This window comes from Dermacentor andersoni, chromosome 5, assembly GCF_023375885.2.
Source record: "Dermacentor andersoni chromosome 5, qqDerAnde1_hic_scaffold, whole genome shotgun sequence".
NCBI classification, from domain to species: Eukaryota; Metazoa; Arthropoda; class Arachnida; order Ixodida; family Ixodidae; genus Dermacentor; species Dermacentor andersoni.
This window is the reverse complement of record NC_092818.1, coordinates 158,315,493-158,340,692: the sequence shown is the minus strand read 5'-3', so window position 1 is coordinate 158,340,692 and position 25,200 is coordinate 158,315,493. Positions and strand designations below refer to the sequence as shown.

Here is a 25,200-nt window from a genome sequence, read left to right as displayed (position 1 = left end):
ATAGAGAGCACTAATGAATGTTTAAACAGCTATTCTATCTAACGAATAGTTCTAGCGTTCAAAATTACCGAACATTTATTTCAGTTTGTGCTAAACAATGAGTTCTCTTTGATACTTGCGCATCGTCTACACTCTGTACCTCTCAAATTACAGCTCACCATCCCGGATGCCAGCTATCCGGAATGTGTCTACTTACTATATACCTATGTAAATGCATGAATCGCGAGGGCGAGCCTGCCCATCCTTACTCACTCTACTAATAGAGGAACAGATATGAATATATGATCAACGGGAGCGCATGAGATTTTTAATAGACGCGCGCCGAGTCGCCTGCAGCTTCGCAGACAAGCTTGTACGGTGGAGAGGCACGGGCGGGGCTCGAGAAGGAAAAGAAACTGACCCGCTTACGAAGCAGCCACGCATTCCAAATCGCGTGGCGGCAAGAACGGATCGAAGAGCAGCGTCGTTTTGCGAGGAGGCACGGCGCTCCGAGCGAGAGCAGCGCTTTCCTCTGCGTTCAAACGTGGAGGAAAAGAGGCTTTGCGCTTTTGTTTCTTTTCGCGCCACGCCGCCGACGCTGTCCCAATCCAGCGGGCCGCGGCGGGGGTGCGGCGGCCGCCGACCAATGGGAAGAGAGGCGCCAAGCGCCGGGAATTTTCCACTCGGCGCGGCCGTGCAAACGGAGCGGCGGTGCGCCGTATCCTGCGATCGACAGCGCCCCTCCATTCATTCGACTCGGGCCGCACCCACGTCCGCTAAACGATAAGATTGGCGTGGAGCGGTGCAATTTTCTGCAGGCTGGATACCTTTATCTGAAAAGGAAACAAAGCGCGCTCGCAGCAGCATGCAACATCGCATCCCTCTTGGCGGGAGAGTACGACGTGGCCAAAAAGCGAGTAAGAACTTGCTCAGCGTGCTCGGTAAGGCCGGCAGACCCGCCCTGTAAGGGGTCAAGGATCTGCCGCGCCGTTTATTGAAACATTTTTTTGCGTTCTTCGTGCAGTTGATCGCCAGCACAATGTCAAATGCTCGCGATATACAATAGATACAGAATATATATACACAATTGCATTCAGCGTTTGTTACATAACTTAAGGCCCGCGGAATGAGCAGCACAACTGGCGCGCCGGTGTTTTGGGCCGCGGTGGGCCGGCCGGATGAATGCAGCGCAGACAGAGGTGTTGGGCAGCAGGCAAGCACCGTTAGGTTCCAGTCACGGGTGACCATACATCACAGGGGCCTTGGCATGCTCCCTTACCTGCGCCGCAGGGCACGTGAAATCCGACGCGCTCTACATATGTACACAGCGGCTTATGAACCGAAGGAACGCGGTGCCGCGCGAGAGCACCAGGCGGTGGTCCCACGAAAATGAACGTTCGCGCGTAACAAAAGGTGCTAACGGACGCCGTGGTACAGTCGCAAGTCTATGGGTGCAGTGGAACGGCTAAGATGGGGGAAGCCAACATCACGATGACGCCAGGCCGCTCTTCTGCACAACCGACGTGTTCTCGGTGCTGACGACGGAGTCGTCTTTGGAGCGCAGAGTCTTCCTCAATTTGTCCACGACTCTGCTGTGGAACTTCTTGTAGAGGGAAGACTGTGAGGCCGATCTCGGTGCCACGGGCACGTCCATCATACGCGACGTTCTCCGGGTGCCCCGCTCGGACTCGACGGCACGTAACCGCTCCTCGACGTCGCTGCCAGGCGAACAGGACAGGCTGGTCTGGCCCGACGCGGGGCCTCGGGAAGCACGGCTGCTCATACTGCAGGATGAACTGCGCCGGGACTTGGAGCTGCTACCGTTCTGCTGGTAGATCATGTAGTCGTTCTTCACAACAGGCATCATAAAGGCCATGGCTGCCGAGTTTGCGTATACGAGGGAGCTTGCACAAGTGAACTGCCCGACGGTCCGAGAATGAATGAGGGGTGTGCGGTGGCGCGCGCTGATGACTTCTCTTCTGAAGCGTAGGATCACGTGCTCGAACGCAAACTGCGCCGCGTCCGGTCTCGCTCGGCAGATGGCCAAGGCGCCATTCTGGCGCGTGACTGCTATTGGCTGCCACACTCGTAACGTCATGAAAGGAGAGAGGGAAGGCTTGGGTTGCTGCGCCCCATGCGGCGAGACGGTGAAACGCGGAGCGCGTACTCCGGCGCGACATTCTGGCGCCGGCAAAATATGCCCCCCTCAACTCTTTTTTATGATGGCGTTTCGCTTTCGGTCCTGTGATCGCTGGCGCGCAGCCGTCAAGGCTGCGTACGGCATTTTGTTGACATTGCAAGATGGGAGGACTAGGGAGGGCGAGTTCCGCGATTACGGTCACGCGCCCCCGGGCCGGGCGACGCCGTGCACCGCGATAGCGGCGAACCGACCTCCAAAGGTGTGTGCGCTGGCACGCGCCGCGTGCGAGTGTTTCCAAACAAGCTGTCGGAGAGCGATTAGGCATGCCGGCATGTGGCAGGTGTGCGTGCTTCCCTTTTGTGAACTCCCTGACGCGAGGTTTTTCCCTTAACGCAAGTCCGCACTCCATTCGGCAAGGCGCCGCGTATTGCTTTGCGCAGCGCGCGTCGTTTTACTTTTATTGCGTGCCAGAGACAGCCGTTACATCGCGGGGCGGCGGTGCGGCGCAATAAATTCTTCGAGTGGCGCCACGACTCGCACTCGCGTAGCGTCGTTTGGGCGAGGGCAGGGTAGTCAGATTCAACGCGCCCGATATGCTCTTTATGCCAACTGCCAGAAAGAGCACATATACCAGAATTCGTTGCAAGTGTTTTACAACATACAGCAAGATGCTGCCCGGAATATTACTGATTATTACCCTAGCTGTGGAGGTACAGCGGTAAGCGTATGGGCAGCTGGAGTAATACTTATTACGAAATTAGCTAGCCTAAAGCTGCACGTATAGCTTGGTATAAACATCAGTAAGACATTAGCAGACGATGGGAGGCTTTTGAACTACACGAAAATGTACAGCAGCTGCCTCAGGCACTGGATTTACATATATCCAAGTTTGTGAATCAGCAGCAGCCTAGGAAGCGTAAATGAGCGCGTTGTCTGTTTGTGACGACCTCGAATGCGACAATATAGCGGAGTAGGTGCATCCTTACGTGCACTGCATAGTAGAATGACCCACCGAAAACGGTCGCAAACCACTGTTAGTAACTGCAAGTTCTCGCGCTCTTTATTTCGTTTAGCTAGTTGACGATGGTAACAACATTTCTATAGGATAGGATAGGGATAACTTTAATAAAGTGCCGGCAAACGACGGTTTAACAACATTTCTATTTTTTGTTCGTACACGAACAAGAAGCCAACTTATCAAAGTCCTTATTGTACACGCCAGTAAGAGTTTTGATTACAGAAGCTCAGACAAGCTGTGAACAATAAGTGGCCCCAATTCTTTTCATCTCTTTAACGCACTGATCGTTTCGGAATAGAGCCTTTCAGCACATTGACTAAGAGCTACAGGAAGGTGAAAATATGGGTGTACTTCTTCGACGAACTTGGATGGGTCAAATTATCAATCATCCTGCATACTGTATTAAATATTATAAAATCTCTGGTATACATTTCTGCTGAAGAAATTACCGGAAAGAACAGGTGAATTCGGAAATTTCTCGCTCGAGACGGAAAACCACAGTTCCTTACAGCGGCGAGCATAACCAGTCGTCAAATTTTTCCATTGCCTTCAGCACGGAACGGAAAGGGGAAAGTCGTCGCGCTAAATTGCCGCGCCGCCACGCAGCGGCAATGGAGGTCGCTTCTCCTGGACGATAATTACCGCTCAAGCATGAAAAAAGAAGAAAAGGATCGAGTGGAAAAGAGACGTCGACATGGCCGTTGGGCGATGAACTGGTGCCTTTAATGCCCACGCGCACAAGGTACATTAATAGCACAGCTGCTCTCAAAGGTGGCATACTGCTGGACCAACCAGTGGAGACAGGGCAGTCAATTCGATCCTTGCGCTGATCGCGTTCCCACTTTTATGCGTCTGAACTTGCAAGCGCCCCTGTGGCAGCATGTAGGCGTTATGTCAGTATAACTTCATCAAATATATGCGACAGTGCGTTAGCTCCAGGGCGCACAACGCCGGTGTTGTTGCAATGACTATCGTTGATGATGATGATGATGTCATCATAACCGTTTCGTAGCTCCGTGCAGCAACAAAGTTGAGGAGGTGAGCTTTTTTTTTTGTAGGTGGTTCTGCCTGCAGTACCGGAATTGCAGTCTCGGTCAACAAAGTCTTGAGGAAGCCACAGCTAAAGCCAAACATCGTTACGCGAGATGCAGCTGCCTGATCGCGCCGATTCTCTGGCTTGAAGAGGCTGAGAGATCTGCACAACCGAAACGCGATTACACTGCGTGGACGCAGGGATCACATTATCGATCCCTCTTGGACTTCATTAGATCGGCAAATCTTTTTTTCGTTCATGTAATCATCATTATTCACCCCCATCCCATCCCCCTGTATGCCCTGAGGCATTTACCCTCGCATTAAAATAAAGAAAGAAAACACCGCACGAATTTTTTTTCTTTTGTGGAATTTATTACAGTGCGTAAAGAGACGTGAAGAGGTAGCACCACCGGATAAGCAACGTATTAACAATGACAGGCGCGCGATGAAGTAATGATACAGTCATCGGATAGGCACACTATAGTAACGTTCACAGTGGCGCGAATCCGGAAGGGATTCGAGCAGGCGGTGTGCGTGACTTCAGTCTTCGTAGAACATGGGCCACTTGCTTTAGGACGCACTTATAACTCAGGTCGCTAATGCTGCCGAATACAATGTAGGGTCCAACATAGCGTACCGATATACTCCCGTCACGAAACCGGGTCTCTGCTTGGAAACACTGGTATGCACCATCAGCGATAGAAAAGAGACATATGGTACACGACGCATTCCTTTCGATTCATAGCTGAAAAATGCGTGCTTTACGGGAACTGCACGGGTGCTTTGAACGTGATCCCGGCTGTTGAATTGTTAGCCATTCAAGGCCGCACGTAAGTACACTCGAACGGCACGGAGCCCGTGCGGTGTGTACAGCTCGCTGTCTAGACCGCTTTCGGATCATAACATTTTGATGCAGTGGAACAACACTCAAAGTGCACAGCGGGCAACGAGAGCGCTCTTGACATTTGTCAGGGAGAGCGGCCTCACCTCCAGCTCTAAACTACACGACAGGCACCCGCGCATTGTGGCATGCTGTGCGCAGAACATGTGTGCATATCGCCGCGTGTACATAACTTACTATACACATATCAAGACAATAATCTGCACTTCCTCCTTTACACTCTTTCCCTTTCACCCTTTGCTCTTTACGTAGTGTAGCAGGCCAAATACAAAAGCTGCTCAGGCTGGCCTCTCTGCTTTTCTCACATTAAAGATGCTCTCTCTCTCTCTCTCTATCTCTCTCTCTCTCTCTCTAGCTGCTCGTTGTGGCGATAAATTACTGCGTATGGTATACATGCAACAACAGCGCCCAAAGGCGAGCCCTGTCAACGACAAATTTACAAGCCGAATGAAGCAACACGCGTGTGGAGGACCCATATGCACACAGAGCAATGGCAGCAAGCATTAACACGCCGCTTTTCTGAACAGCTGTCACAAATTCCTGCTTTAATTTCGGTCATGGCAAGAACGAGCGAAAGTTTACCAGCTTCCCGCAGCGGTGCACTCATTTGTCGAAAAACAGAATTGAGCTATCTTTGCCTAAGTCTTACTAGTGCTTTCTCTTCAACTATATTCAACATAATAACAATGATGAGCTTAACCCTTTCTAACACAGTCAGAACTGTAGGAACCATTGCACATAGTACGAGAGAAAAGTATAAACTAATGTGATCAATCACAGTTTCAGCAACTCTGATTGCATAATTTACCTACATTTCATTCCGCAGACCAGTGGCTTATTTTGAAACTTCGAGAATGTCCATACGTTACTGCACACCGAAATTATGCCTCTGTGCCGCATACTTCTGGAATTACACAAGAGCGGCTACATTACTCAAGTGTGCAAAGAGTAAACTAGTTTGCAACTACAATTCACATGTTTATGTACTGTGAATTTAGGATCCTCAGGTGTCACAAGTTACCTAGAATATACGAAGTTTTTTGATAGAGGGTTCCGATGTGTGAGGAAAAACTATACTGGGATATTATTCATTATTTTGGCGCCAAAACGTAGGGCTGAATTCGCAAAGCTTTTTCTTCGCACGTTCTGTTTTCTATAGCACTGATTTCATTCAATGATCAGTCGAGTCGAGCGTAGCACACTTTACATGCGGAATGGAAACACGTCTTCGTGCTGCGCTCATCCGAATAGGAGAAGTGCAAGAACCCGGAATCTATATCAGCGGTACTTGTGCGTGCTTGCTGAGCCGCGTGGTTTTAGTCGTTGAACGGCGATAACAAATGCGTGCGCAGCGCTGAGTGGCCTTGCACTTGCACGCTTGCACAGCCCGTTGCCATTTACACACGTCTTATCTCCTTGCCTCTCCCTCTTCGCATTTCGTACAACAACACAGATGCCATGGATTTGGAGAAATTGTGCTAAAATATGAAAGAACAATATGATAACGAACTGGAGGCGCGCTACCGCGTGCTCACTCAAGATGGACACAGTTACCGGAAATTCACGCAAGTCAGCGCCTGACGTCAACGCGTAAAATTTGCGCTGGGGTAAGAGAGAGCCCGGTTATGAGGTGTGTGGGACTAGAGAACCGCTCTATCTTTCGCGAGCATTCGGTGCGAGCGCAAGGATGTATAACGTTGAGGCAGGACACCCGCGACTTTCACTATATGTTGATCATTGTGAAGTATCTGCACTTTCCGACCAGAAGCACGCCATGGAGGGGCTAGCCATCATTTTTTCTTTGATGATAATACTACACCTAAGCACTGAGATACACAGCCAGTCTTGGCAACGCATTGGTACCGGCCGTGTAGATAACGGTGCAATTTCGTTCACAGCTCCCGACCGGGTTCGAGTCCCGGACCAGGACGAATGTTTCTTCAACTGCGAAGCTTTTCTTTCGAGGAACCCGTATGGGTTTCCTTTGTAGCACTTAGCTACGTTTGTGTGGATGTCTCATTTTCCCTTTATCAGTCTCGGAACGTCAGCTAGACCTAACGAGCTTGCAGTCTGTATAACTGGGTTCGTTTAGTGAATACGGGTCGCATTCACTGAACGAACCCAGTTACAAAAGAAACACGCGTTGCGCTTACCAATTTCGAAACGCGTTTATAGTACAATAAGCCGAATTGACCAATTTACAAACGCACGCGGCGCGGACACCGCGTGACGCCGAGTCGACTCGTCATCCCGGCACGCTACGCTCACTCCACGGGAGCAACGCGGCGACTGAAGTGGCGCCGCGGGGGCCGCTGCGCCGCCGCTTCACCGGGCGACTCGGGCGCTGCGCCGTGCGGCGCCCGTCCAGGCGGAGGAGGGTGTGGGCTGGGCGGCGCCCTCTTACATGGTGTAGACGGTGGGCGCGCTCGGCAGCGGGGCGAGTGTGTCGCTTCCGCGCAGCTCGACCAATTCGTTCATGCTCGGGTCTCTCTTGGCGGCCCTCATCTGCTGCGCGCGCAGGCACACCTTCAGGTTGTTCATGAAGAGCAGGAAGTCGCCCAGCTCCAAGCTTCCGCTCGTCGCGCTCTCCATCTCGTCCAGGGTCTCGGCCAGCGTGTCGGCGTTCAGCTGCAGGGCCTTGGAAAGGGCCTCCACCTGTGGCGACCGGAGGAGGCTTTTATAGTCTCGGACAGCCTGAATTTTCGCTTTGCCCAAAAATTGCATCGGCACTGAACTTAAAAAAGTACGTCGATGTGAGTTTAGAACATCCGCATCTAGTTACACATCGTTTCCTGCCCCAGGGTCAAAGTTATGCGCTCGATAAAAAATATATATAATCATAAAATAGAGACTGGAATAGGCGTCGCGGGCGAAAGAATGCTTTGCAGGATATAAAATTGGGATATTTGGTATTGACCGAACGTGATTTGCGGTAGCGCGAAATACATCCGTTATCGAGCTTTTCACGTTACAGTGAATCATATTTTACCCAAAGGGTGGCTTTATGCCCTGTGTGTATGTGTACGTGTAGGTGTGTGTGTGCGTGCATGCGTGCATTATGTGAAGGCATATCGTATTATAGATGACTGAAATTTGTCCGCCTATATGGAAAGCCTTGTTGGAAACTGTGTACAGAACGTTAGCTGTATAGTAAGAAATGGTAAAAAGCAACCAGACACGACGTCAGAAACCAGCTATCTCTTGGGTAAGCGTCCCGTTTCAATTCAGGAGCTCAGATTTGGTATGAGAGAACGCAGGGAAGGAATTTCGCTTGCGGAGGCTAGACAAGGCAAGTGGAGAGAGTTTGCGGTGAAGCTCGCCTCCTGAAGTCATGCGTTCGCGACAGTGAAATATTTCTATTTCGGCTATTAATGAGCCGATTTGAAAAAAAATTTTCGCGGCAGAATGCTCCCCACAGGACACGTAACAACTTTCAGCGTATAACAAAAGTTTGCTATGGGGCCTGGTAATCTATGCAGCGCTGTTCGCTTCGACGTTCCTAGCGGCTCTTTCAGTTAAACTAATTAAAAATGGATTGTCATTTCAGTATTTAATGCTTGTAATGCGGCACAGGCCCTTCTTGTTGCGTACAGTCTCAAATTGGGCCATCTGAACCCCTTTAAAGTGCATTCGAAGGTTGTTACGCTAGCCTTTTCGCATTCCACTCCTTACCGCAGAAGGGAGCGGCCACTTATGAGAATCGACCCCACGGCCTCGCGATGAACAGCCAGAAGATCTTAGCGACTAAACGACCGCCGCGGCAGGTTTTAGACAAAAGCTCATACGGCAACATGTGTAGGCAGTGTTAAGTAGCTTGGTAATCATGAATTCCCAAGAAAATAGTACATTATGACAATCAGTACAATCCGCTTCGAACATCCTCGTGGTCCCAGTAAATTAACAGACTTAAAGCTAGCTTGACATCAAAAGTTAAATAGCAACGTGACATCCGTGAAGGTCCACAGAGAAAGCACATAAGAAGTCAACTTTAAATATGGTCTTGGTAAATAAGTGCAAACGAGTGTCGATAAGTGCAGGTGCAGAAGAGTCTTAAGTTTAAAATTACCGTGATATTCTTGAAAATAATAAAGAAAAAGAAAACCAAAGTGCAAGAAATACCAGTTTGACTTCGGCAAGCAATAATGAGCGTACGTTTGTCGTTGACCCCTGAAAGCTGCTGTCTTGACTACACATAGTGCCCCATACATTAACTCAGAGTATACGATAAGCTATTCGTGGTGTGCACTAATCAAATGTGATCCCTCGTCAGCGACTTAAATGCCCAGTGAGCGCAGCTTGTCGTTAGTGTATTGAATGCACTTAAAACTCACAGTAATAGGTAAATTGGAGTTTCGATAGTTTAGCTGAAGCGTTCGGTTATATAACCAGTCGGCTCATTTCATACATCCTTACGGGTGAACTCAGTCGATTGGAATGTAAAATAAAGTATCCATGTTGAACGTCGTTGCCCTATTATTGTGCCAGGCTTACATTGAAACACGCTATGCTGCCAGTATATTCAATGCAGTTAAAATTTATAGTAAGGTAAACTAGTTCCCGGGATGTTGAACGGGTAATTCTTGCAAAGGGTTGCCGTGACGCACTAAAATGTATACCTCATATAAATTCAAACAAGACAGAAGTTCACAGGTAGGTGGAGACTTGAAGGGAGTAACAATGGTCGGACAGGGGATGTCACTAAAGATAACCTAAGCTAACACTAAAATACTCTTGTCGAAACGTTGGCTCTCCCGATATTCCTTGTTCGACTACTGTTAATCACTTCATGCGTCATAGAAGGCGGCTGCAAGTTTGTGTTTGGACGACGCCTGTGCCTGATATAAGAAAACAAATCCTGTTCATGGTGACGCAAATGTTCACGCCCCAGACTACGACATAAAAGTAGTTGCACCATGTGTTATCCGTGACACCACTAATACTCTAGATCCTCGGGTACATTAGCCAAAGTTAGCAGGAGCTGTAGCAAAGCTAAATCGAGCCCACGACTCCATTTCTCACTAGGCAAGCCGCATTTACATCTTGTACGCAATGATCGTGTTTAACAGATTAAGTGCGGTGACACACACGCACGCACTGTTAATTACGTAGTCCTTCGCGTTATTCATTTTTCTTTTTTTTGCAGGGCATGAGCAGGGCACGTCGTTTTTCTGAGCAGGGCTTGTCGTTACGACATTGTAGTATGTCGCGATAATCCCCGGCCATTGAAAGCGTGCCGTGTTAGTTCCAGCACGATTCCAAATATTTTCATATACTTCTTCTGGAAACGATAAATTTACGCAGAATCTGCAGATGACTTTCGTATGAGGTTCATATTTCATTTACGGAGTGCCGGATACCTAGCCGGAGAAGTCTGGAGGAGGCAGACTTCAGTCAGTGCGCCCACAGGGCAATCATCAAACCTGCTCTACGCCTTTTTTTCGTATTACCAAGAAGATGCGCAATACGAGGATGTTTCCAGGTCAACCTGGTTGAAAGACAGCGCCGCAAGATGTCGCTACAACCGCTGCTACACTATGCTACACTATGCTACACTATATTATCGTGAAACATGAAATTATTGGAGTGCATGCTAAGAGGAAAAAAATCAGTTTAGACTGACAAAGTATTGTTTAAACTTAATGAGAGCAGCATTCCGGCTAAGTTGGTAATCCATTACTCAAATATTATTGCGCAACAAAAAAAAAGAATGGACGTAAGAGAAGACACACCAAGCGCTTGTGTGTCTTCTTCTCGTACGTCCGTGTCTTTTTTGTTGCGCAATAATACTCGAGTACTCTTTGAAAACTATATTTTCGTTAATTTTATTTTAACTGGTTCATTATATGAAGAGAGAACGAACGTCAAAAGTTTCGTCTTTTTGAATTTCGTGCCAGGCCACCCTGCGCCGGTACCTCAGTGTGACGTCATTTATTTCAAGGTATACCTTATCGTATTTGGGCAATTGTGGCTCAGCAAATGCACTTGCTACGTTCCGTCGATGGCTCTATTACAGTAAAATGTAGTCCATCTCTACTGAGCAGAGACCGTCAAAATCCACGACGTGACGGCGACCTGATTCGGACTTTAGGTTTTGCGTCTCTCCTGGCTTATCAGACTTCTTTCTCACTGCAGGAGTAGCTCTCTTTTTCACTTTTTTGATATTGGATAATTTACTAATACAGATATTTTCCATCCTTTGAATTTTTAAATTTCAATTTGCGGAAACGCCGCGATGTAGGTTGGGCGTCGGGGCTCTCGCGTGCCTTCTCGGTGAAGGCCTCGGTGCCCTTGGTGGATCCACTTTCGACCGAGGCCCGGTACAGCGGCGGCACGTAGAGGTCATTGTGCAGGTACGCCTCGGAGTCGGCCGCGGTGATGATGTCCACCAGACGGCGCATCATCACGCGAAGCCACGGCTCGGGCCGGAACTGCTCGCTCAGGATGTGTGGCCGTAGGCGCCGCAGCGACACCGAGCCCGTCTGCGGTGGGGATGTGTGTGCAGCGATTGGAGCGTCGTCGTTGACCCGAGATAATATAGGCTTTTGTACACCAAGCAATATGTGGCCCTTCAAACTTGAACTGGACGGAGTTTGGTGCGAAACGTATACGCAATTTTCTTGCCTACTCGCAAGACCTCACTTGTGGCGCTGAAGTGCGCAAACAATCAAGGGGTATATCGACGTCATTGCGCTTGCTTGGGAGGCAGCCGTTGCCGGACAATCACAAGTGCGGCAGCATGAAGTTTGTTTCGAGTATTGAAGACTCGCTAGATTACCCCACCAAGACTTGCGCGTCTTTAGGGACCTAGACCAGTATGCACAAGAAGCTCTCACGCTAGAAATGTTCGTAAGAGAAAATTCTAGCCAGTCCTGATGCTGGACAAAGTGTTAACGATGGCGGCCCAGCCAATGGGAAAGATCACTTACAAAGGAAAAGCTTTGTGAATTTTGCCAATGTTTTCTATTGTATACCATTCGTGTGGAGGGCGACTAATGTATATATATAGTACGTATGTTAACCGGCATCAAGTCAACATAATTGTACGGAGCACTCGACCATGACTGACAGTCGCGAGGGCTTCCGGAGCCTTAACCGCTCTAATTCGAGGTCCCACCCTATATAAACGCTTTCTCACACGATGGGGAGAGAGATTATCTAATGGGTGCTGGAGATGGTTGCCTAGCCATACGCTTATATGCGTCCAACACGCTACCCCAGAGAGTGACGCAAATTACCTACTTATACAATGTCCCCACGCGACTTCCATGCAGTTGCCTAACGTATGGCCTACAAGCTATGGGCCTTATTCAAGGGTACACTCTGATCCGGTGTCCACTCACTCACTCGGGTATATTCACTTCCATCAGATAAACTACTCACGACTGCCTGTGGTTGTCCTGAGGGTAACGCTGGCGACACTGTGCAACCAGTCTTTTTAATGCGATTAGCATTCTTGGGTTACTAACGCCATTTTGGTGTGCTGCCAATAAAACTGCTACCGCATGAAAATTTAGGCTACTGGGAAATCTGCCCTTTCTTGGTCAATACCCCAGAATGGGGCATGCACCCGAATGGACAAGCAGGACAAGATCATTCATTGGCACTGGGTGCGTGGCATTCAATACATGTGCCCCAATATAGACAACATGGACGACTGTGTACGTTCCACTCGGTATAGGCCTCTTCTTGGCAAGTGCCACAGATTGGGTATGCGCCCGAATAGGCAAGCAGGGCAATAGGCAAGAAGGGAATTAGAAGTCCGAACTGGAGCAGTAGAGTGTGGAAAAAGAATTGAACGAACTGGGACTTGAGGGTGCTTTGAGCGAGGTTGGTTTTTGTTTCTCGTCGTGTTTGAACGTCCACTGAGCGAGGAGCGTTGCGCTAAAGTTAAGAAGTCGGCTACCGAGAAGCGCGTAGAAGCACATTCTATTTGCGTGATTTTGGGCAAACATTGTCGTCATTAGCGTTTCGTTTTACATAATATTTACATTTAACATTTGTGCTTGGTTTCGATTCATTAACGCCGATTCTCACATAAGCCTAGGATGCGGGCAATCGGTAGCGAACCCTCTGAGTAATGGAAATCTCAGAATGACCACTACGGATTGTGATTAAAGGTGTCTTTAGGAATGCGGTGTGTCGCTGGATTGCTTGAATGCTAATCTCATTAATGTCGACACTAATTGTGAGACGATTCCTGCCAAAATGTTTGTATTTCCATTTATAGCATGGCTTTCTATTGTAGTAGTGGCGTTTTGAGATAACGCCACAGTAAAAGCGCTGAGGCCTGGAAGCGCCGGCCCGCTTCTGCGCGGCCCGACTCGTTCCCAATGAACAGGGAAACGACCGCCCGAACTAATCGGCCCCGAACTATTACATTCACATCCAAAAGGACTTCTTCTTGGGCAAGTTGGTGCTTAGATTTCCTAGGCACACTTTGTGGCGCAAAATACATTTCTTGAAAAGGGACAGAAGAAAGGAAGAGTGGCGCTTCACCGTCTTCATTTCTTCTGTCCCTTTTCAAGAAATGTATTTTGCGCCGCGAAGTGTACCAAGGAAATACATTCACATCTAATGGCCAGAACTTTAAATGCTCCTTTGAACGAATTCGTAGTCGACTAGAAAAGAAAAAAGAATAAATTTTGCGTCCAAAACAAAAGTTCGGTCGTTTCCTTTACGAAGCGCACGACAGCTATATATATATATATATATATATATATATATATATATATATATATATATATATATATATATAGCGCTAACACGGTGCTGGCGGCAGCATGATAACTGTGTCGAGGTTTTCAGTGTTGAACGAGATGACGTGCAGCGACTTAGCGACAGAACCCTATATATACACGATACCTGTCGCCGGTCGAGGTACTGGAAGAGACGCACGAGTCGCCCGAACTCGTTCGAGTCCAGCCTGAGCACGGGCGCGTGCCTGTGGGGTCGGCACACGGCCAGGCCCATGTTCTCCTCCAGGAAGCGCGTCGCCTGCTGCATCTGGCCCTCGCGCTGCGCCGCCGTCCAGCCCAGCTCAGCCGCCATGATGTCCACGACGCGCGGCAGCATGCACTCCGCCGCGTTGGCGTCCGCGTACGCCACGCCCAGCCGCCGGGCGAGCACGTCCACCGCCGTGCACGCGTACTCGTGGCGCACCGCGTGGCGCACCTGAGCGGACAAAAAAAAAAAAGTGCTGACCCCGCGCACTGTGGAAGCCGACTGTTATGTGAAACACTTTACAGTATACCTCGCTATCCAACACCGCTTGGCGTGCTTCGAAGAGTTACTATAGATGAATTAACGCGTTCGTCTAAAGCAAGCCGTTGTGTTTGACGTGAGCCTGAGCGTGACGACAGAAGGAAGACAACGACGATAGTTTGACGACGGCGACTTAACGACGGCATTTTTGTTTATTTTTTTTTTTCGCTCCGGTATTAAACGTTACGACCTGGACCGACCTGGATGGCGGTGCTGCCTAACACAGGGTCTCAAAGCGTTAGCTGCCACGAGGCAAGAATGGGGGCAATTGACACGCTCGCGCGCTCGTGACGCAGGAGAAAAAGAGTGGCAAGAATGTATAAACTACTCTTGCAGGACAGCTTTATGTGGCAAAAGAGGGAAAATCTGCGAGGGTAGAGCTTTTGCACTTGCGTTACCGCGCCAAGCAGTCCAGCAGCGTTTGACAGTGCTTTCGGTTCCTTCGAACAGATACTGGGGGGAGGGGATCAGAGTATATAGCTCCCACGTGCGACGGTTTCGCATTTGCCCAGATTCAGAAGAGCAAAGCAGAAGAACAAGTGGAATTTCGCGCCCAGTGGTGCATTTTGTTTTATTTTGATGTTGCGGCTTTTACGTTCTCCCTTCCCCAGCTTAAGCTAACGCGCATGAAAACGGTGGAACTTATTTCAGAAGCGCTCTTACTTGTGCGCGTTCTGCCTGCGTAGCTTTCCCTTCATTGCCAGAGAAAGTTGCACATGCGATATAGTTCATGCCGTGGAAGTGACACACGCCCCTGGTTAGTTAGTTGACGTTTACATGAGAGAAACTGCATGCAACCCTAGCCTAATGGTTAGAGTCGGGCGGCTGTGCGTGGTGTGAGAGGCTCGATCCCACCATTGGACACCTGCATTTCCTCTTTATGAAACTAGGTGAGACAGGAACCTACCTACCTCTATATGCCTGGAATGAGCCAAAGAATGCTTCGCATTAGAAGCTCGTACTTCCCCACGAGGCGTTATTGTCCGCCCAGCTGCCTCAACTTGGCTAGGCGACCCAGCTTTGTATATAGGACTCGAGAAATAAAGTCACTGGGTTATAGGTGGCCATGAAATGTGCAGGGCCAATTACCGGCGCTTGGAAACAGCGCGTGCTTAATTCAGGGTACATCTGATGGGCCTGAACCTTTGCGTGCTCTCTGCTTACCTCAGCCTCGATGAAGGACAGTCGCGGCAGTAGCCTCTGCCCCGGGTTGAGCGAGCGTGAGCCCTTGCGTGAATTCGCGGCCATGCGCGCCAGTAGCGCCGCCTGGTCGCCGTAGTAGTCGACCAGGTGCTTGGCCACGTCTGCCTCGAGGCGGTACTTCTGTAGCAGCTGGACGTACAGAGTAGGAGACCAATTGGCGGCCCCTTCCAGCTTGATGGCCCTGGTGGAGCAAGGAAGAGAGGGCTGCAGCTCCTCGCAATGCGCCAGCGCCGTGTCCACGACCCGCTCTGCCAGAAGCCGGTTCCAAGTCCAAGCGCCGCCAGTGCAAGTGACCATGCCGCTCTGGCTCACTTCGATCACCGGCTTCTCACGACCCGTCACGCTCTCCTGCACCGAGGCCACGGAAGTCCACGTGGACAGCACCTGCGTTCATCCGTGCCGGGCTGTAATCACCACTAAATCACGTATAAGCTTTCAAAATGGCATTAATTTAATTATGGGGTCTTACGTGCCAAAACCACTTTCTGATGAGGCACGCCCTAGTGGAGGACTCCGGAAATTTCGACCACCTGGGGTTCTTTAACGTGCACCTAAATCTAAGCACACGGGTGTTTTCGCATTTCGCCCCCATCGAAATGCGGCCGCCGTGGCCGGGATTCGATCCCGCGACCTCGTGCTCAGCAGCCCAACACCAAAGCCACTGAGCAACCACGGCGGGTCAAAAAAGCATCGCTACTTGTTTCTCGTAAAGATAGGCTCCACACTGTGGTAGCGAGCGAAATGAAAGACAAAGACCTGTCAAGTCAAAAGCAGTTTTCACTAGTGAAATTCTGTGAATCGAGCACAGGACATACCTAGTCCGCTACGCAAACACTATAGTGGCGCTACTGGCGCGTTGCCAAGTCAGTTGTCGAAGACAACGACCGTATGGGCGCGTTTTGGAATATCGACGGCCAGCGGCCAAAGCTGCAAAACGCTGGGCAGCCTCCAGGACGCGTTCGTATTCGAACTTCAACGCCAACTCAAATTTATTTGATGTAAGAACATCGTGGATTCCGGTACTACCCCTTCACTGCCTTGATTGTCAACTGGTGACATTGCAAGTCCGGATGCGCGCGTCGCGACGGTCACCTCCGACACCCACGGCAAATGTTTGCAATAAACTAAATTCGACTTTAGATGGACGCTTTGCGGATGTCACCACGTTGCCGCAAATTTACCTTTTTCGTGCCTCCACTGCCGTCTGTCAAGTTCCAAGTCAAAGTGCACGGTTCCTGGGCAGCGCGCTCGCGTCTCTGCAGCCGACGGAATTCGAACACCTAGCACGCGCTGCGCATCCAGTTCAAAGGATATGCAGTGGCCTCGAGGTCAAGCTCGCGCAACGTGCTATGAACCTAACGCTCGTCGTCTTCGTCTTCTTGTGTAAGCAATTCGGCTTATTAAAAGCTGAATTGGTCCTGCTTTCCCAGTCACTTGTAACATTCGCTATACTCTTGCCATGTTTTTTTTTTGGCGCTGTTCGTCTCCCCTCCCCCCCCCCCCCTCTTCCCCGCTAGCACCAGTCGGGCTAAACCGGATCGCTTTAACACGAACCCTGTACTGGCGGAACAAGACCACAACGCCATGTAGGATTAAAATATTTCGCATGAGCCCGTGTCTAGCATGGCTGACCTCAGTCGGTTGGCTCAAGTAAGAGCCCTGCTTGCCCTCACCGCCCCCGACCCTTGTCCCTCTTAATGTTTGCGTGTGATCCCAGCAGGCAAATTTCAACCATACGACCCGTCTCAGCAAATTTTTGTCGGGTGCACGCAAGCGCCCCGGCTGGAGATGTTTTTATGGGCTTTCACATGGCGCTCTAATGCGTTGCCAGAATTCTTCATGGAAGCGCTCATTGTTCGACTCGTTATGTCGCATCCTCTATAGGAGCGTCCAAACACCGCGTAGTCTGCGAGCACCACGGCGACGGACAGCAAGCCTGCTCACCTCACTGAGCCTCGCTGTCACCGTGTTCATGTCGAGCTGCTCGTTCCAGTCTCGCAACATCTTGCTGACTGCCTCGTGCGTCGGTCTTCCGGCCTGAGTGAAGTCGAGCTTTTTGTGTGAGCCCGAGATGAGGCTCTGCTCCTGGTAGGGCATGGCGATCAGCGTGCCTTTGTTGGTGGCCGTCAGGATGGCGCACGTCTTGTGGCCGAAATGCCAGGGTAGAACCATGTATGTGCTCAACACCGGGTTTCCGATCGCCTTGGCCGAGGGCGTGTCCACCTGCAAGTGTAGAAGAGTGCAGTAGAAGGCTGAGGTAGTATAGACTGAGCCACAGGGAGAATCCCGTGTTGAAAATTGAGGTAATAAATACAATGCGGTTCGGACAATGCCCACGAGCTCATTTCCAAGGCTATAATTGCTTGCACAGGACGTCTCGAACACTGTGTTCTATAACAGCGGCGTTAGCTTCAACGGAACTTCTAAAGATGATTTGATAAGATAAAGGGGCAGACCTCTACTCTGCCAATGGTTGCGGGACAAATGACAATCCTGTATAGCTGCGATAAGACCCTCGAATGATTATTACCCTTGCAGGATAAATGAAACAAACGCAGTCATTCACCAGGACAGTCGAAAGGGTAGAATGAAGTTTCGGAGCTCTTACCCGTTCTCTGATGACAACGAGGTAAGAAAAGACAGAAAAATGCAAGACGTCAGTTAAGATATGAATATTTGATAGGCTTTCGTTCGGCTTTAATGTCAACAGGTCACTCGCGTGGGCTTCTCCACAGCAATCTATCTATTTTGACTCGGTCAGTAAGTGAACATCACTTTGCAACACTTCACCCCGCGAACTTTCGCTGAAGCAAGTTCCTTTCTCACCTGCCGAAGGTAGTCTGCACTGTGCCCCGTTGCATTGATGACACACTTTACACGCACAGGCCACTTCTCTCCGGTCAGCTTGTTTATCAGAACAACACCGCGTAGGCGACCGAATTTATCCTTGAGAAAGCCCTTGCATCCCACGTGGTTGACGACAACAGCACCGTGGCGTGCGGCTGTGAGTGCCAGCGCCACATTCATGCGAATGTCATCAATGGTGGCTTCGCGGAACACCACGGACCCTACCAGCTTGTCCTTGCGCAGAAGGGGCAGCAACTCCTGCGTCTGATTGATTGATTGATTGATTGATTGATTGATTGATTGATTGATTGACTGACTGACTGACTGACTGACTGACTGACTGACTGACTGACTGATTGATTGATTGATTGATTGATTGATTGACTGATTTTTTATTTACAACTTGTAAAAAAAGAAGAGAAAAGCAAGCTGGTGGGAAAAGAGAAGTATGTGACCGCGTGAGCTGTGACTGCCTCACTCGAAAACAGAGTATTTTGATTTCGAGAACAGGCGGAGGAATGGGAGGAGGGGAGATATATGAAAGAAATGTGTAACGAAAGAATACACGAGAGAGAGAAAGTGCTTTGCGCAGGAAACTTAGGCTGCAGCGGGCTTTCTTGATCCATCCCAGCTATTTATGATCCAGCCTGGTCAGCTTTCGGCGCAAGTACTTATTTGTTCAGCATGCCGCAACTGTTCATAGCCACCCACAAGTTCTCTCCGAAATGAGAGATTTGTAGGTGCCTTGCCTTTGTAGGTGCCTTTTTCGTGTCGCACCAACCTGAAAAACTGGCATGTCACATCGCGCCGATGACTGTGACATGCACTGTGCAGCTGCGAAAGTCACGTTTTAAAAATGAACGGAGGTGGAAGTTATTGGTTGTAAAATAGTGTGATTAGATAATTCATCAGACGCAGTGGGATGGCGTGTTGTCCGGCGAGGATAACTCTACTAGCCCGTGGAGTACAAATATATCGGTCATCCACACACAGGCGACAATCGCCTACAGACACTGTAAGGGCACAATTTGTTATCAATACTGGCCAACGCTGCGTCTGTCTATAACATGCCTTTAATTCAGTAGCAATACTTGTGATCCACGCAGCCTGCAGCGAGCTTTTATGTGTTGGACCGGTAAGAATATCCAAGCGGCCTTATAACAGCGAGAAACGATCATGGGTATAGGGTATGTAGGATAAGACATTACAAAAATAATAACATGCAAGATAAGAAATTGTAATATTTTAGTGGGCGTTATTCTACACAACTGTATTAGAACCAGCTTCTATTTAATAACATGAAAATATGTACATGTACCTGGTTTAAAATTCTGTTAGGTCAACACTTTATTAACTATTGTATTGGTGCACCAGCCCCTCCGCTGTCTCCAGAACAACTTCAGTTTGGTCTAGTTGGTGTTTACTGCATATCATATTGACCGCAAATAAAGACAGGGACAGCGGAAGAGAACACAAAAACGACACGGGCGGTGTCTGTCTCCGCTGTCTGTCTGGGAGACCAGAGTTTGTCAAGTCGAAGAAATTTCGGCTTTCTTTCCTGTTCTCCTTTTTTCACTTCGTGTGTCTACTGGTGAAAATAAAACATGATGATGATGATGATGACGACGACGACGACGCTACGACGACGACGATGATGATGATGATATACTCTCGGGCAAAATTTGTCTCTGAAGTGACTGTCGATAGGAAGGCCATTGTTGTCGCGGCGTGAAGCGCGAACAGTGAAAATTGGGGTTTTAGACATTGGTCGATATACAACAGACTGTCAATGAAAAGAAATAGAGACATAGGGATAACCTCTTCCGACACAACAGGTGGCACATATTGAGCGAAAAAAGAAAAAAAGAAGAATGTCTACAGCATTTCTCGGTTCATTTACCTTGGCGCTGCTGAGCCAGCGGTTATCGTTGAGGTTCGGTTTGCTGAAGATGTACCAGTGGGTTTTGAAATAAAACCAGACCGAGAGTGCCTTGCGCCAGTCGTAGAGCGGCATCACCACGGACACCGGGTGGCATAGGTGTGGCGCGGAGTTGAATATAGCCTGCCGTTCTTCGATCGCCTGAGAGAGGGTATTTCCGGATGTATTGTAATAGATTACTTGAATTGATGCCACCACGGTCTTCATATTGGAGGACCATTTACGCGATGACAGACAGCGTATTTATCCCAGCTGCCCATCTACGGCAGTACTATGAAGGTTTTAAAACGTGCTACACCAAGCAGACCTTGGCGACTCTTGCGAAAGTTGCGCTAAGATGACCAAGGGTGCTACGTTCGAGGATACATGATCACAGTCATCGTCATGATCACAATCATCACCGTCATGTTATTATTATGTCAGGACGAAGGCCTCTCCCAGTAATCTCCATTGACCTTGCCTTGTGCTAGATGATTCCAAGTAGCACCTGCAAATTTCCTAATTTCATCACCCCCATCTAATTTTCTACCGTCCCCTACTGCGCTTCCATTCCCTTGGAACCCATTCTGTAACTCTAGTGGTACACCGTTTATGTGCCCCATGCATTACATGGCTTGCCCAGCTCCATTTTTTTTTTCTTTTAATGTCAACTAGAATATCGGCCATTCATCCCCGTTTGCTCTCTGATCCACACCGCTCTCTTCCTGTCTCTTAACGCTACGCCTAACATTTTTCGTTCCGTTGCTGTTTGATCGGTCCTTAACTTCTTCTCGAGCATTTATTTTTGTTAATCTCGACGTTCCTAACAGATATGTTGGCACCCGTAGAATGTAATGATTGTACACTTTTATTTTCAGCGGCAGTGGTAAGCTCCCAGTCAGGATTTGGTAATGCCAGACGTATGTACTACAACCAATTTTTGTTATTATGTATATTTTCTTCTCAATCTCTGTCAGTAATTGACCTAGATAAAATTACTCCTGCACAGCCTGTATAGGCTGACTGGCGATCACAAATTCTTGTTTCATTGCCAGGTTATTTAACATTACGTTTGTTTTTTGAATATTAATATTGAAACCCACTCTTACACTTTCTCGGTTAAGAACCTTAATCATTTGTGGCAAGTCATTCCCAGTTTTGCGGAACAGAACAATGCTATCTGCAAAGCGAATGTTGTTGAGATATTCGCCGTTGATCCTCACTGGTAAGCTTTCCCAGTTTAATAGCTTGAATACTTCTAAGCATGTAGTGAATAGCATTGTATAGATTATGTCCCCTTGCCTGACCCTTCTTGTTGATGGGTATTTTCCCACTTTTCTTGTGGAGAATTGAGATAACTGTGGAGTCCTTTGTAGATATTTTCCAAGATATTTACGTGTGTTTCCTGCACTTCCTAATTAAACTATCGATTACAATTGAGGACCCTTAGCGTGACAAAAATGTTAGCGTATTTCTGATCAGAATGCCATCTGTATAAATATCAAAACAGTGAAAGCTTCTGATAACATTGTACGCATATCTTCACATGGAAGCCATCTAAGATCACTGTGCAACTTCATCAACCTATCTTCGAAATAGCGAGTGTCAAATTAACTAATGCCAAAAGTGAGCTGTTGTGCGTAACACGATCGAATCCCGGCCATGGCGGCCGCATTTTCGATGGGGGCGAAATGCGAAGACACCCGTGTACTTAGATTTAGGTGCACGTTAAAGATCCCCAGGCGGTCGAAATTTCCGGAGTCCTCCACTACGGCGTGCCTCATAATGAGAAAGTGGTTTTGGCACGTAAAACCCCATAATTAAATTTTTTTTTTTTTTTTTGCGTAACACGAGTGAAATCGAATGGCAGGACTGGAACGGACGCCCGTGCGCGCACATTCCTTCCGCTCCCCATCTCAACTTCTTCAAGTATACTTCAAAGTATAATTGAAAAAAAAAAGTAAGTGCATGGAGGTGGGCATAGAAAAAGAATTTGCAGAAAGACGTGACCGTTCTGATTGCGCAATTCAATTTCAGTCTTCACAAACAGCACACCTATATGTGAACTTAAGTTTTGTGAATCTAGCGTTTGATTTCTTCACTGTTCAAAGCTTTCAATCGGATGGTCAACTGACCTACCTGATGGTTGCCCTTGAACAATTTCAAGTGGAACGGCACCATGGGCTCGCTGTAACCACGCGCTGTTGCAGGCAGAAGCTTGCAGCCACGTGTGCTGGCCCCAGCACCGAAGTCCTGCAAGGCTATACATTCACGATACTCTATCTTGCATGGACGCCTTCACCGAGTGCAGTCTCAGATCAGACCGCCAACGAGCAGCAACAAAAGACGCACCGAAACTTGAACATCCGCGCGAATCGTCACCATAAACGACAAAACAAAACTGAGACAAGAATAAAATCAAAATAAAGATCGTGTAAGTGGCATAAACAGCTAGTGGCGACGGAACTACGAAATGCCGTGTTTAGAGATGGAACATATCTATGTGTATGTCCTGTTAAAACAATGTGGAAAGAAACTGGTGCAACTGGTGGTGTTGAACCACCAAGGAAAACATGTACAGCCCCCGGCCTATTACAAGTACTCACGCGCGGCGCGATAACTCAGTGGCGTTTTGTTGCTGAGTGGGTCACAGGTTTGATTTCCGACCCCGGAGCCCGCATTCAAATTAGAGATGAATGGAAAAAGAGATACACGCCTTAAATAACGCAAGATGGTAAACAATATTAAAACTTGAACTGCGACTGGCGTCAGATAAATTGTTTTCTTAAATATAATTGAACGGTATAGCCTTTTGCGGTGCCAGTGGGAAGAAGTATTCAAACTTATCCGGCATTGCTTATCGCTGCACTAATGGGATCAGGGGAACGCACATCGCTACACTAATGGGGCAGTGTAGAATGCACAACGTCCCCACTTTCATTGAAAAGAGTTCGTTAAAACAAAGATACGAATCTGCCAGAATCGGCTAAACAGCCTGATAGGAAAGACTTTGAATATCCGCTATCTGCTAAAAGTGCATTTGTATACCTGCGTAGAAGCCTAAACTTTCACTAGTCGTAGCGGTCGATCTGCTAAAAGTGCAACGCAGAACACGAGCGCATCTAAAGCCGGCTTGAATGTCGTTAAAGGCAAATTTCTTTGCTAGGTTTTTATCAGACGCGCTCGTGTTACGAGTAACGTACAGAGCGAACAAATCTTGTGTCGGCAATTACGTAGGGAGGCTTCTCCGCATTACAGTAGCGCCCAAATGGGAGCTCGCTTGTTCGAGATGACTGCACTGCCTCGCAAGCAAGAGCAAATTTAGGGGCGGTGTACTCTTCGACATCGCTATGTTTCTGCGACGCTACAACGTACGATGGAAACGCCTGACCGTTTACAAGGCCACCGACATCAGCATTTTCTTTCTGTATAATAACTTTCGAAATGTGATCATAATGTTCATCGAGGTTAACAAGCAGATGAGCCCATTACCTTCCTGGCTCCAGCGAATGTAACAACTTACATGCAAAAAAAAATATTATATGTAATTGGCGCCAACACATTAGCTTGTACCAAACCGGGCTTCCTTTATGTAAAATACTTCGATGGTTGTTTTTCTTATTCACGGTATTTATTTATTTTTTTGCTTTTCGTCAGCTGTGTTATGTAACGTAATTAAGGTAATAAATAAGTCATAAAAACGCCAAAAGACACCTTCCGCTCCCTGTGACCTTTCACTTTTCTTTCAGCACTGGTCGGGTTGTTACACACACGCACGCACGCACGCACACACACGCACACAAAACAAAGAAATTACATTTAAGGAAATGCAACGCTCCACTTGCCAGCCGAGCGGATTACATTCAGGTGCGCTCATTTGCCGTCGAAATTGTGCGCTGGAAGGTCGTTTACAGAGGGCCTTGTTGCTCGTTGCGTAACGTCAATCATGGCTCGGTCCTGCATCTTGAAGCCTCGAAGCTTGGCTCCTAGTGATAAGCAACGCTACTGCGGCCGCCCTTATTACGCTGGTGATCTCATAAAACAACTGAGCTTGTTGCTATGGCAAATACGCAATATGTGACGGGAAAACAATCTGCTTGTCTCGTTTTTCTTTCTATGTAACACATCGTGGTATAGTTGCGTAATCATTTATTGTTGACTATTACGGCGGCGCATATATGTTCCTACCGGCTGCGCTTGCAAACGCTTCCTATAGAAAACAGTGTCCTCATCGTATACTTGCTGTGAGCACATCTATGCTTATACCTTATCAGTACAAAAAAAAAAGCAATAAGTGGTTGACTGTCTCAAGTTTTCTGACGAAAATTTCGGGACCAATACCACATGCAAATATTGTATTGAACTTAGCACATTTGGTACAATGGTGATGATACAACCTGTGCTATGAAAGCGACAGTGACAGAATAATATTTTCAAAAATTAAACTGCGTACAAATAAGACCCGCCTTCAGTAAGGCCCTAAACACAACAGTAAAATATAGGAAGCCGTATCTTAAGGCTGCGAGTGCGATTAAGCTAGTTATAATGGAACCAAATGTTTTGCTTGTCCTCAGTCTTATCCGCAACATGCCGAACGTTATTGTAAGCTTAGCTACGATTTGTTTTCCGACTTCAGAGCATATTGTAAGCAGAGAGTTATAAATTAATTATTTTTAACTGGATGGGCGGCCATATACTGCAAATGAAGTAGACCTGTACCAGTCTGCTGAAATAACGTCTTCGAGAATGCGTAATCAATGAGTCGCGCGGTGAATGAATTTTGTAGCGAAAGTAATTATGACGAATCCCATTAGGCTCTTCCGCATGCCACTGCCCAAATAGCACTAAAATTTAGAACGGTGCTTACTTAATGTCATTTTCCATGTCATCGCGGTGTG

The 25,200-nt window shown here is 48.1% G+C and overlaps 3 protein-coding genes across 4 annotated transcripts in view; 1 reads left to right on the top strand and 2 right to left on the bottom strand.

Moving 5' to 3' along the window:
- LOC126531456 (uncharacterized) overlaps positions 1 to 25,200 on the top strand; it is a 227,145-nt gene that overhangs the window by 49,966 nt on the left and 151,979 nt on the right. The window lies entirely within an intron of this gene.
- On the bottom strand, positions 917 to 2,007 carry LOC126531464 (uncharacterized). The gene has a single exon (XM_050178996.3). It carries the CDS (start codon positions 1,853 to 1,855, stop codon positions 1,466 to 1,468), a length of 390 nt encoding a protein of 129 aa, XP_050034953.3. The 5' UTR covers positions 1,856 to 2,007; the 3' UTR covers positions 917 to 1,465.
- The window catches only part of LOC126531450 (glycerol-3-phosphate dehydrogenase, mitochondrial-like), a 35,037-nt gene continuing 16,368 nt past the window's right edge, over positions 6,532 to 25,200 (bottom strand). Inside the window, exons 3-9 of the mRNA XM_050178977.3 lie at positions 22,442 to 22,555; positions 20,285 to 20,464; positions 18,364 to 18,648; positions 17,482 to 17,760; positions 15,499 to 15,921; positions 13,936 to 14,244; positions 6,532 to 7,728 (exon numbers count right to left, since the gene is read on the bottom strand). Of these exons, the coding sequence (XP_050034934.3) occupies positions 7,474 to 7,728; positions 13,936 to 14,244; positions 15,499 to 15,921; positions 17,482 to 17,760; positions 18,364 to 18,648; positions 20,285 to 20,464; positions 22,442 to 22,555 (1,845 nt within the window). The 3' untranslated portion in view covers positions 6,532 to 7,473. The remainder of the gene's footprint in view (positions 7,729 to 13,935; positions 14,245 to 15,498; positions 15,922 to 17,481; positions 17,761 to 18,363; positions 18,649 to 20,284; positions 20,465 to 22,441; positions 22,556 to 25,200) is intronic.

Bases quoted from the DNA above. Each gene is read 5' to 3' on its own strand.
- LOC126531464 (XM_050178996.3), bottom strand. From the start codon at position 1,855: ATGGCCTTTATGATGCCTGTTGTGAAGAACGACTACATGATCTACCAG.